General features: G+C 40.5%; 1 protein-coding gene across 1 annotated transcript; it reads left to right on the top strand.

Annotated features, from left to right (window-relative positions):
• The first annotated feature begins 2,223 nt into the window (after nucleotides 1-2,223).
• On the top strand, nucleotides 2,224-11,435 carry SCCPDH (saccharopine dehydrogenase (putative)). The gene is made up of 12 exons (XM_035320501.1): nucleotides 2,224-2,509; nucleotides 2,656-2,768; nucleotides 3,279-3,359; nucleotides 3,884-4,013; nucleotides 5,503-5,552; nucleotides 6,083-6,213; nucleotides 6,719-6,836; nucleotides 7,957-8,076; nucleotides 8,175-8,231; nucleotides 8,749-8,860; nucleotides 9,396-9,477; nucleotides 9,936-11,435. The coding sequence occupies exons 1-12, from the start codon at nucleotides 2,299-2,301 to the stop codon at nucleotides 10,039-10,041; spliced, it is 1,311 nt and encodes a 436-aa protein (XP_035176392.1). The 5' UTR covers nucleotides 2,224-2,298; the 3' UTR covers nucleotides 10,042-11,435.
• Nucleotides 11,436-11,641: the final 206 nt, after the last annotated feature.

The raw sequence follows: 11,641 nt of genomic DNA, 5'->3' as shown, positions 1-11,641 counted from the left end.
TCCTTTCTTTTCCTTTCTTTTCCTTTCTTTTCCTTTCTTTTCCTTTCCCCAAGTCTAAATGGTTTGGTTTATTACAAATTCTAAAGTCCTGTATGGTGTGGCTCTTTGGAGCCTATTGCATCTTGATTATAAAGTCATGTTCTGCATAAATTAAGGAAAAGATATATAGTTTTATAATTTATATAATAGTTTTATATATATATATATATATAATTTAATATATAGTTTTATAATTTATATAATTAAGGAAAAGATATATAGAAAAGAAATATAGTTGACATGAAAGAAGAGATTAAATCTTGAGAGTTGCAGCTTGCTAAACAAGGTAAGTCTGCCTGATTTGGTGTAAAATTTCAGTCCCAAAAAGGAGAGAGGATTCTCAGCACTGCATACAAGCCTGCGCTTGCCAAGCCATTGCCTAACAATGCAATGCAGGCGTTATCGAATATGTATGGCCTGCAAAGCTTCTGCTGTTCTGATTCCTCACAAATGGTCAAGTCAGAGTCGTAACTTTATAAATCGCTTTGTTTTCTGGGAGTGACAGGGGAGGAGATATTAAAAAAAAAAAGGGATGATGGAGAGGGATGAAGGAGAAAAGGCAAGAGAGCAGTAGAGGCAAGCTTCCAGAGCAAAGAGCTGAAGAAAGCACATGGAAGATCCCAGCCAGCCCTGCAAGCTATGTCAGAACCCCTCTGTAGCGTGCACGCTCCTTACAGCTCAACAGTATTATGAGCACAGCTGGAAACTATCCCAGTGCGTAGGAAGGATGAGATGGTAGTAAAAGACCAGCTTGCCTAATTAGATGTTCAGTGACCTCAAACACAAGAAACTGGTTTTGCAGGGTTGCTCTGTAAATCAGATCAAGAATATGATCCGAATTAAAAAAAAAAAAGAACAAAACCTGTCTTTGTCCTTCCCTCCCCCACTCTTTGTTTTTTGTTACTGAGTTGTTTCACTGACACAGCTGATAGTGTAGGCCTACAAATAACTGCATCAGCACAACTCAAGGAGTTGAGCTAGGAGGTGAGGATCTCACGTGCCTCGAGAGATGGTATGTTTAAAATGTATTCAGGAAGGACATCAATCTTCCCATCTGAGATGGGAAAAGATGGGCTAGGCAGCGGTGATCAAGAGCCTGTGAAGTAGTACAGATCATGAGCTGAATGTGCATCAGCAGCGGGACACTTCCACAAACAAGACAGATGTTTGGGCATGTAGAGACAGGGATCAATTCTGGCATATCCCATGACCTTTTCAATTGATTTAGCACTGGCAAAGTGAATACGAGACTTAGTAGCGGACCCAAATTTCAAGAAAAATGTAAGCGAGCTGGAGGGGATTCAGAAAACAACAGGAAAGATGAATGTGTGAAATGACCTGCGAGGAACAATTAAAAAGAATTGGTGATTTTTAGTCTTGGGAAGGCTGAAGTGATACAAGAAAGTTTTCAGCTTTGCAGTGTTTTTTTTTTTTTTTTTTTTTTTTTTTTTTCTATATATATATTCTTTGGGAATCAAATCTTTTGTCAATGTCCTCTAGGAAGAGGAGGAAGAGTGTAGGGCTGAACCTGCATCATGTGGAGATCTAGACTTGAGTCTCCAGCGGTAAGGACGACAGTGCTGGAGGATATTGCCTGGGGAGAGTTGTGAAACCTGCTGTCACTAGAGGTTTAAAAACAGGCTCAACAGGCATCTATCAGAGGTGGTTCAGGTATGGCAGACCTGCCTGTTGAGTCTCTGGGATCCAGGCGAGCAGCCTGGCCGTGGGAAGCACCGAAAATATGTCCTTGCCTCACTGCGCTGGGCTGTCGCCAGTGTTGCCTGTCACCACGTTTTTGCAGGGTCACTGCTGCCGCCACCACAACGGTAACGTCACATTTTGGGTTGTTCTGCTTTCGTTGCTGAGCAGAACCTAAACGCCTGCTGTAGCTGTGGAAGAAACTGAGCATTTGATTTTAATGGTGGGGAATTAAGATTTTCTTTTCGTTTAGTAGCAGCCCTTAGTTCATCCTCACGGCCTGAACTGAAATATGTTAGTGACTCATAGTGGGGCCATGTTGGTTAGGAGGATCTCTGCCGTCAGGCCTCTGAAAAGGGCCTCTCTCCGGTGCTAACGACTAGCAACGGCCTCTCCTTAACTGCGGGACCACCGCCCCTCGCCCCGTCCCGCCGCCGGTTGGGTGAGGCCGTAACGGCCGCCCAGCGGGCGGAACGGGGGCGGTGCCAGGCGGTGCCGGCCGCTGCCAGGCGCGGAGCGGCCCCGCAGAGCGGCGGCTGGGGCTCGGGCGCTGCCCTCGACATGGCGGCGGGCGGCGGAGGTGCCGGGGGGGAGCAGCGGCCGTACGAGCTGGTGGTGTTCGGGGCCAGCGGCTTCACCGGGCAGTTCGTGGTGGAGGAGGTGGCGCGGGCGGCCAGCGGCGGGGTGCTGCGCGGCGCCCTGCGCTGGGCCGTGGCCGGGCGGAGCCGCACCAAGCTGCAGGAGGTGCTGGAGCAAGCGGCCGAGAGGCTGGGTACGCACCGCGGCCGGGGGGCGGGCGGGCGGCGGGGAGCCGGTAGCGGCTCCTCCGCTGGGAGCAGCCCCGGGGCAGGAACCGAGGGGCTCGGGGAGGGCCCCGGGGCCGCGGTCCCGGCGGTGACGGCCGTGTCTGGTGCGCAGGGAAGGCGGCTCTGGGGCCGGAGGTCGGCGTGCTGCTGTGCGATGTGGGCGACCCGGACTCGCTGGCCGCCATGGCGAGGCAGACCCGGCTGGTGCTCAACTGCGTGGGCCCGGTGAGTGCGCCCCCGCCGCGTCCCTTCGCCCCTTTTGTTGAAGATAAGAGTTGGAAGAGAAGGCCACAGACCTCGGGTTTGAGGCCTCGACCACTTGAGAGTTTGAAGCTTGATGCTTCCAGCTCGTTCAGAGCAGATCAAAGTACGAGAGCTGGCAGTGAGATAACGACGAGGTCTGTGAAGTTGGTTAAGCAGAGAACATGCAGATAATGCAAATGCAAAAAGCATAAATTGAGGTAAGAGACATCAAATCGGCTTTGGAGATCTTATCTTTTGAGAGAGATACGGTGGAGTGGTTTGTGCAGCAATCTCCTTTATCAGCGATGAAGTTTGCTCTGCTGTGCCGGCCCTAACCTCCCCACAGACAAGACTATTACATTTGCCCCACTTAGAAAAATCAATAGCTATTAAGTGCTCGCTTCTCTGGTAGATACAGACTAGATGAAGCAGGTTGGGTGAGTTGTGTGGGGGGTTTATTTTGTTACGTGTGCTGTTTTTTTCCTTCTTCAGTATAGGTTTTTTGGAGAGCCTGTCGTGAGAGCTTGTGTTGAAAACGGTGCTAGCTGCATTGACATCAGTGGAGAACCCCAGGTATGTGACATCTGAAAAATGCCCCCTTATGTTAGGGCTCTCTTAAAGTACTTGGTTAGTATGTTTTATGTTTCTGCTAGCGTTTTTGAACATGCAGAAAAGTTCTGCCTCCCAAAGTGCAGTTCTAGGATGCATTAGCTTTAGGATGTATGAATGTGTGTTATTGTATAGGTTTCTCACTCTTAAGAGAAGAGCCCCTCAGGTTCTTTCTGGAAGTCCAACATTTTTAAATTCTGCTTTAAGTCTCAGTTGTGATTCCAGGTAGGAATTTTGGATAGATCACTTTTTTTTTTTCCTACTGCCATGACATTTTCATACCATAAAAGATGAATGATACGCATCTGTCTTACAGATGTATATAAATAATTTATATAATAATATAGATATATATAATGACATAAATATAATATAACTAATTAGAAGTATGTAGGCTGCTATGATTTGAGAATAAAGCACTGATGGTTAATATTGGATATTGTCAAATATGGGATCTGCTTAAAGCATCTGTTCTGATTGTATTTTAGTTTCTGGAAGGAATGTACCTGAAATACAATGAAAAAGCTGCCGAGAAGGGAGTGTATATCATTGGAAGCTGTGGCTTTGACTCTATACCAGCTGACATGGGAGTATTGTACACCAGAGACAAGTTGAAAGGTGACTTTCTTAACATGACTTTATGCTGAAAAAGACACAGATTATGCTTTTCATCTGGTTTCCTAAAACAAATGCTTGCAGCAAACCTCCTTCAATTTCTCTTTTTGCCTGCCTTTACCAGCCAACTAATTTCAACCGAATCTGGTAGACAGATGTAAAAGAAAATCTAAATCATGTTCCCATTAGATTCAAGCAAATTGATGGTTAGGCAGAGGTGGGATTCAAGGTGATGTTGCTCACTGAGAGAACAGAAGGTTTGTTTCTTGTGGACTGCTCAGCCAGTGTGTGGGCATCCATGGGCATGCTGCAGCATATTTCCTCTTGTGCAGTGAGAGTATTGTAAGGAAGAGATGGTGGGGACAGGATGGCTGTAGGGAAGGGATTGCAAATCAGTGGATGATCAGGATTCATAGGTTTTGTTTCTCTGCCTGCAGTACTGAACTGCTCTTGCATGGACCTGAGGTAGTGCCTTACAGTGCCTTTTATGTCAAGAGCAGCTGGACAGTAATTTAGAGAATAAATAGATTTGAGAAAAGATGTAGGATGATTTAATTTTCTGCAGAGTTCTTGATCCTAATCCCAAACGAGGATACTTTGTTCATCAATTCTGACTTTGTAACTGGAAGGGCCAGTAAGAGAATTCAAATGTTTTGCCTTTAATATTCTATTAAAATTGATATTACATGTTTGATATTGGAGTGTGTCATCAACTTTCAGTTTAATAAAACTGAATCTATAAAAGGATCTGATTAGAGGGAGAGGAGATGCATGAAAATGAGTATCTGATTGTTAATGAGTTTATAGTTTGATGTCTGATACTTGTTTTGAATAAAGATGTCTTTTATCTCTTCCTATTTTGACTTGCTGGTATTATCACCTGTCTATCCAGTTGCTTGTTATGTTTAAATCTGCCCTTACAGGAACAGTTTATGAGCTCAGAAGGAACTGAGCAAAGTGAAACAAAGCAGAATTTGGAGTTGTTGTCTTGTTTTGCTGTTCACCACAACTAAGCAACCTTTGTTTTAGGATATGTTGAGTGTTTTTTTTTTTTTTTTCTTTTTTCTTTTTTTGTAATAAGATCTACTGAGCTCTCTTAATTCATCTATGTTTTCACAGGCAATGTTGTCCTTTATCTCCAAACTTTAGGGAAATCTAAATGTGGCTTTTAATATTTTTTTCATTTTTTTACTTTATTATTTACGTGATCTTAATTAACTAGATGAAACAACTGTATCATTTAATGACTAAAGATAAGATTAATGACCGTAACTGAATCACTTTATGTATTAAATTTAATATTTGCTAACAAAAAAAGCTCCAGATCTTAATCTTAGTTTACTCATTTTGAGATAAAGATGTGTCTCTGTCCTGTCCACTAACAATGTCACTAGTCTGCCATTTGAGGTTGCCAGAGTATCCTCTGGCTGTGTGAACTAATCTGAGTGTATATCCCAAGTAATTAACCGTTACGTCCTCTCGTCTTTTAAAGGTACCTTAACTTCTGTCGAAAGTTTCCTGACAGTGAAATCTGGACCTGAGGTTAGTTGGTTTATACCTTCATGGGAACTAGTGATGATATCGGCATAGTCTATTTGAATAACTGTTGTTACGTTAATGCAGACCAAGGAGCAAGCTGTGCCAGTTCCTTGATGAAGTCGTTAGTCTTTAGAAGCTAATATATAATACTTTATTCTGTAGAAGCTAATAAAAGTATCCCGACGAAGTGCCCTTTTGTAAGGTTTGTTTGCATGAGCTGACTACATAAAATTTGTTGTATTAAGCAGTTCCAAGAAATATTTAGGATTTGCAGTTGATTTATTTGCACAGAGACGTGGTAAGGACTCGTACACAAACTAGTGGACATGGAAGTGTGTTGCCAGTAATCCTAGTGCTTTGGCTGTTTTTTTGTTGCTGTTTGCCAGGGTTGCTTTGATATACTTGATAGTGCATGTAATCATAATACATTTGTGTAATAATTTGGTAATGCTATGTAATAATTCAAAAGTCATCATTAAAATAACGTTTAAAGCTTTAACTGCATTAATTATTGTTTCATGGTATTTTACCAGGGTGCTTGTATACATGATGGGACTTGGAAGTCAGCTGTTTATGGCCTCGCAGATCAAGACAACCTGAAGACGCTTCGAAAAAAGATAGGATATTCCCCTGTTCCAGTAGTCGGTGCGAAACTTAAAAGAAGGTATAAAAAGCTTAAAATGTGAAAGAAGCTCTTTTCTAACAGTTCCAGGATTTATTATATAGATTGTTAGCATATTATTAAATGCTAAAAACATGCATTAAAGACTTTAGTTAAAATCTGCATGTACACACACTTGTGTGGTAGAATTGAAAATACGTTCATATTTCACTGAAAAGTAACGTGTTAGCATTTACTGCCTCTCACAGTTAACTTGTTCTAAAAGACTTACTGGCATGGCAAACTTTAAAATTTTATTTCAGAAGTGATGTGTAGAATGGAAAAAAAAAAAAATTTGAGATTTTGATTATCATATTTATCTTGGCTATATTTAATGGAATTTTGAGTTAAGCCAAGGATAAATTTGAATCATTGAATTGTTTCAGTGAAAAGAGAGAATGTCATAAAAATGCTCGAGAGAAAGCCAGTATTGATAGCACTGCTATGATCAATTTCATTGTTCGCATGGAGTTTTGATTGTTTTTGTGAATATTTTTTCCATTTGCAGAGGACTTGTGTTCTACAGTCAGGAATTCAAACAGTATGCTATTCCATTCATGGGATCTGATGTTTCTGTCGTGAAACGGTCTCAGCGCTATTTGCACACACAGTTGCAGGAAACACCGGTAAGTTACTGCTACTAGTGTAGTATGTCTTCGTTTTCATTTTCAGCAAATCCCTCCTAGATGTAATAACAGTTCTTTGTGTAGATCTGCGTACTAGGGTTTCTGCAGTTAAATAAATAATAATAAGCTTTTGCTTCTGTAAAGAAAAGAGGCTTGTTCTCTTGACTACCTTTTGGAAGCCGCTTGACCTGATGTGGTCCAGGTTCTTCTGCATGCCCAAGCCTGTTTCGTACTGTGTAATATCCTGCCTGATGAGCTTGCTTTCTGCTGCCAGAAAAAATAGTTCTAAGAGTCTTTTGTAGGGTTTTTATGCTGTCTGATTTCTGGGTATGTATTTGTAAGGAATGGAAGCTTTGGGTCACAGAAGCGTTTGAAAAGTGGGCTTCACGATCTTAGGAAACTGTAAAGGTGTTTAATTTTGTACCTGTGCAGAGGCTTTTTTGTCATATCAATGGAGATTCTAAAGGCATCAAAATTGTAGTCTGTGCAACAATAAACAAGTTGGTATCATGTACTAAACTTTGTTGTAGATAAATTATATGCTGCTCATTTGTATTTGGAAACTTCTTTTATGCTTGAGTCTCTGGTGTGCAGAGTGAAGGCAACATGAAGTGTGTTGGTAGTGAGAAGGATATAGTTCTTGTTTTCCGTGGTTCCCTGAGAGGAGACCAGCACTTACGGTTCACGCAACAGCTGTGCAGAATCGCTGGCATCCGTTAGGGCTGAAGGAGACAGTGTTCTAAAAATATACTTGGAACTATTAATGAGAAAGTTTTGTTGTTGCTATTCCAGAATTGTAATGCAAGGCCTTGGTTTCTCTTAAATTAAAACACAGAGAGAAGGAAAGGAATATCTTGGGAAAGAAGCCTGAAATCAGATACGAGCAGACAACTTGAAGTTTTTCACTGTTGTTTACCATACTCTCTCCATCTCCATTCTGTAGTTACGTTGCTTTCTCATAATGAATTACAAAGTCAGGTGTTATTAGAACTCAGCTGTTTAAGGTCTTCTGCAAATAGCTCGATGTTGTATTAAAAACTTGCATCCTGCATTTTTAAAAATGAATCTCTGAAAAAAAATTGATGTGAATTCTATCACTGAAAATATGTTTTTGCCTTAGGTACAGTATGGTGCTTATGTGAATGTAGGTGGTCTTGGCTCTGTTGTGAAGCTAATGATTGCTGGCATTTTATTTCTTCTTCTTGTGAAATTTAGCTTTGGAAGAAAACTTCTGACAAAAGTAAGTGTTCAAAACACAAAAGAATTAAGCGCTTGGAGGCTTTTTTTCTTTAGGTTAATGTGAGTTGTGTTGTTTTCCTTTTCCCTCTCATTACATAGTATCCGGAATTTTTCTCTGCTGGACGTTTCACAAAGAAAGGACCAACCCAGAAACAGGTAACTGACTGCTTTCCATGCCAGTTATTGAAGAGGTTTGTTATGGTCATGGTAGAATAGTAAGGTGCGGTCTACCACTTAGTCTCCAAGAAATTAATCACTTTTAAATGCAGGCTGTGTATGCCTGTAAATATTTAAGTAATCATGCCTTCTGTTACTAGGTCACCAAAAGTACGTGGAACTCATACAAGAAAAAGTGGATCATATTTCTAGGTGTATTGTATTTACATGAATGGCTCACAACATACAAACTGTCAAAGGTGATGACAGAGAGACCGAGTAGCAAAAACTCAAGCGCAAAAGCGATAAGAGAATAAATGGACTTCAGGGCTGTAACGGTTCCAGTAAAGTGAAAGTGATTATGTAACTGTGATTGTACCTTTACCTTTTAAACAATGACTCAAAATAACTGATTTATCATGACATTTGGCATAATACTTACACTTACTACTTCTGTTTGCCTGATAAAAGTGAGTTAATGTTTTGGTGACCACACTTCATGTCTTGTCCACTACAGATGGATGAAACCTCCTTCACAATGACCTTTTTTGGCGAGGGTTACAGTGAGGGGCAGAATCCACAGAACGGCAAACCAAATGTAAAGATTTGCACTCAAGTGAAAGGACCAGGTATGTATGTTAGCAGCTAACTGCATCACATTTCCTACCCCGATGCATGGTTATGGTTCCACTACCATCTACTAAGTCAGCAGCCTTTACAGGGTATTATCTTAGGTACTGGCATGCACCATAACCTGCTTTTTGAACAGTTTTGGAATCAGCAAGAAAGTACATTCAGAAGGGAGTTAATGAACCATTGCTACTTTAAATAACAATATATGTAGCCAGATCCAAACACTGTCATATCAAAAAGTCTTTTAAGCACAGATAAGCAAAGCTCTTGTTGTAGCGGAGATCTTGTCACTTTGCAGTGATAACTCATGGTTGTTGTGTAGCTGTAGGCTTGTTTTTGAGGCAGATCTCTGTTCACATTAGTTCTTAAGGACTTTAGCTATTTAGGATGGTAACCAGGTATTTAAAAAAAAGAGCTAGTCTTAAATGGAGAGAGCTGTTTGTTTGATTATTCTACATTATGCCATAGAAAAGAGCAAAATTAGAAGTGTAAATTTTGTGTTCAATGCACTGTATGTTTGGTTTTCATCAGAACCAGGCTATGTTGCAACTCCAATTGCAATGGTTCAGTCAGCCTTAGCTCTTCTGGAAGATGCAACTTGTCTGCCTAAACAGTGAGTACTTCTCTATACAGAACATACTGATTTCCATTAGAGCTCCTGTGTGCACGTTTCTCTTTGAAAATACAGATTCTCTATAACCCTGTGGATTGCTTTCTTACCTCACTCAAATGGCAGTGCTGTTAAACATGATCCTTGCAGATAGTTCACCATGATAAAGTCATTTACTCTTCATCGGCCTTTCAACTTGAAAGGATGTAATTATAGTTTTTAGTTATGTTTTTGCAACATTCACTGCACCAGTGTCTATATTTTCAGCTAAGGAAAAGTTTCTGTTGAGGTTGCTAGATGCAGAAATGAGCCTCTAGATGTAACCAGCTTGCTCACGTGCTCCCGCTGGCACAAAGTGGCTTTTTCTTTCCTAGACAGGGAAACATATTTTTGACTTCAGATAAAGGTATCATTTGGTCACTGTACCACTAATGTTTTTCTCCTTTGATTTTTGTTAACAGAGGTGGTGTATATTCTCCAGGAGCCGCCTTCTCTAAAACAAAACTGATTGATCGCCTCAACAGCCGTGGTGTTGAGTTCTCTGTTATTAGCCAGCCAGAAGTCTGACATCAAAACATAACTGTATGAACTAACATCTTACCTGTGTCTAATTCCAATAAAGTTCATTTGGCTGTAGAAGCCTAATCATAAAATAGTTTCACTGTGCTGTTGTTTACAGCAGAAAAAAACAAGCTAAAACATAATAACTTATGCTATAGTGGAAAAAAAAAAAAACAACACATAAAGGATACTGAGTTTTAATTTATGAACGTATTAAATCAGTGATTGATTGGGTACTAGATCTAGAAAGTTGTTTAATTTCTTTCATCTTAAGTTGCAGAGCAGCAGCCTAAATTTTAAGTTAATACATAATTCAGTCAGCAAGTAACCACAACCTTCTCACCACAGCTATTTGAAGCAGGCAGGCCCTGGCTACCAAGTGCCTTAGCAGACAAAACCCACTAGTTATTCCTCATGCCTGTTTGGGATAGGCACGGTTACCTTTTGGTGTTCTTATTTTTAAAGGCTTAGTACCCATAGTCAAGTCAGAGTAGTTGTTCTTTTCTTAAGGTTTAAGGAGCAGTTTTGTCTTTTTGGTGGGTTATTATAAAGATCAGCTGTACTCGTCTTAAGTAGACAAGTAGTTTTGACTTTCAGTCCTACCAGCTTGCCTGTAGCGAGGCATACTAAAAAAGAGAAAACCTGTGTTGTAATATAGAGCTAGCTGAAGACCAGTTGCCATTTCATCCTTTCAACTGAGAACAGGTCATTCTACTATAAGTGCAGTATGCAAAGCAGTGTCAAAAACAATGCATTTACAAAGTGACTAGGTAGCAGCCTTGGCGGTATAGTAACTGTAGGAAGTTAAACTACTTCTCAGCTGTTGAAACAAATTCCATACTTGTTTGTAAATATTAAGTTACCTTTCATGCGTCTCAGTGATTGAATGATAATACATCTAGCAAATGATTTTTTTCTAATACATCTGCATTTAGTAATATAACAGCTTTATTCCCACTGTTACAGCTTGCTGAGAGCAGAGCATTGCTACAGATTAATTTAACATTTCTGAAATACTTTATTTCTTGTCTTAGCGTGAAACAGATTTGTAATTAGTGATTTTTAGAGGCTGATATCATAAACAAAAAAAGCTGAGGGAGTGGGTATAACATTTGCTTTAAAGTACGGTGTATATAAAATCCTCGTGATAGAACTTAAACTGAAAACTCACTTTGCACTTCGATGCCTTCCTTGGAGGGAATCCTCAAGATTTGCTATATGCTGTGTATTCCCGCTTCTTCTTAACTATAAGAGCAACATCACTTTTCAGCTTGTGAATGGTTGACTCAAGTTGTTTCCCAAAATCACTTATCATCTGTGATTGTCTCTCTGTAAAAAGACGCAGTACCTGCAAATTATCTTCCTGCTAAAACATAATAAAATAAATGAGTTGGGCTGAACCATGTCATTTTTTTTTTACTTAAACAGCAAAGAATACCTCAAGGTCTCATGGGTTTAACTAAGGCAGTAACTGAATAAAAGGGGAAGCAACTGCTAGAATAAACCACAGCCTCAAAAACTAAAATTAGGATCATAGTTGCATGTTCTTTTGCCGAGGAGAGCAGCATGCATCACAACTGGAAGGATGTGCTTAAGGAGGTAGCTC

The sequence above is a fragment of the Oxyura jamaicensis genome, chromosome 3 (genome assembly GCF_011077185.1).
Source record: "Oxyura jamaicensis isolate SHBP4307 breed ruddy duck chromosome 3, BPBGC_Ojam_1.0, whole genome shotgun sequence".
Classification (NCBI taxonomy): domain Eukaryota; kingdom Metazoa; phylum Chordata; class Aves; order Anseriformes; family Anatidae; genus Oxyura; species Oxyura jamaicensis.
This window is presented reverse-complemented; position numbering and strand designations above follow the sequence as displayed.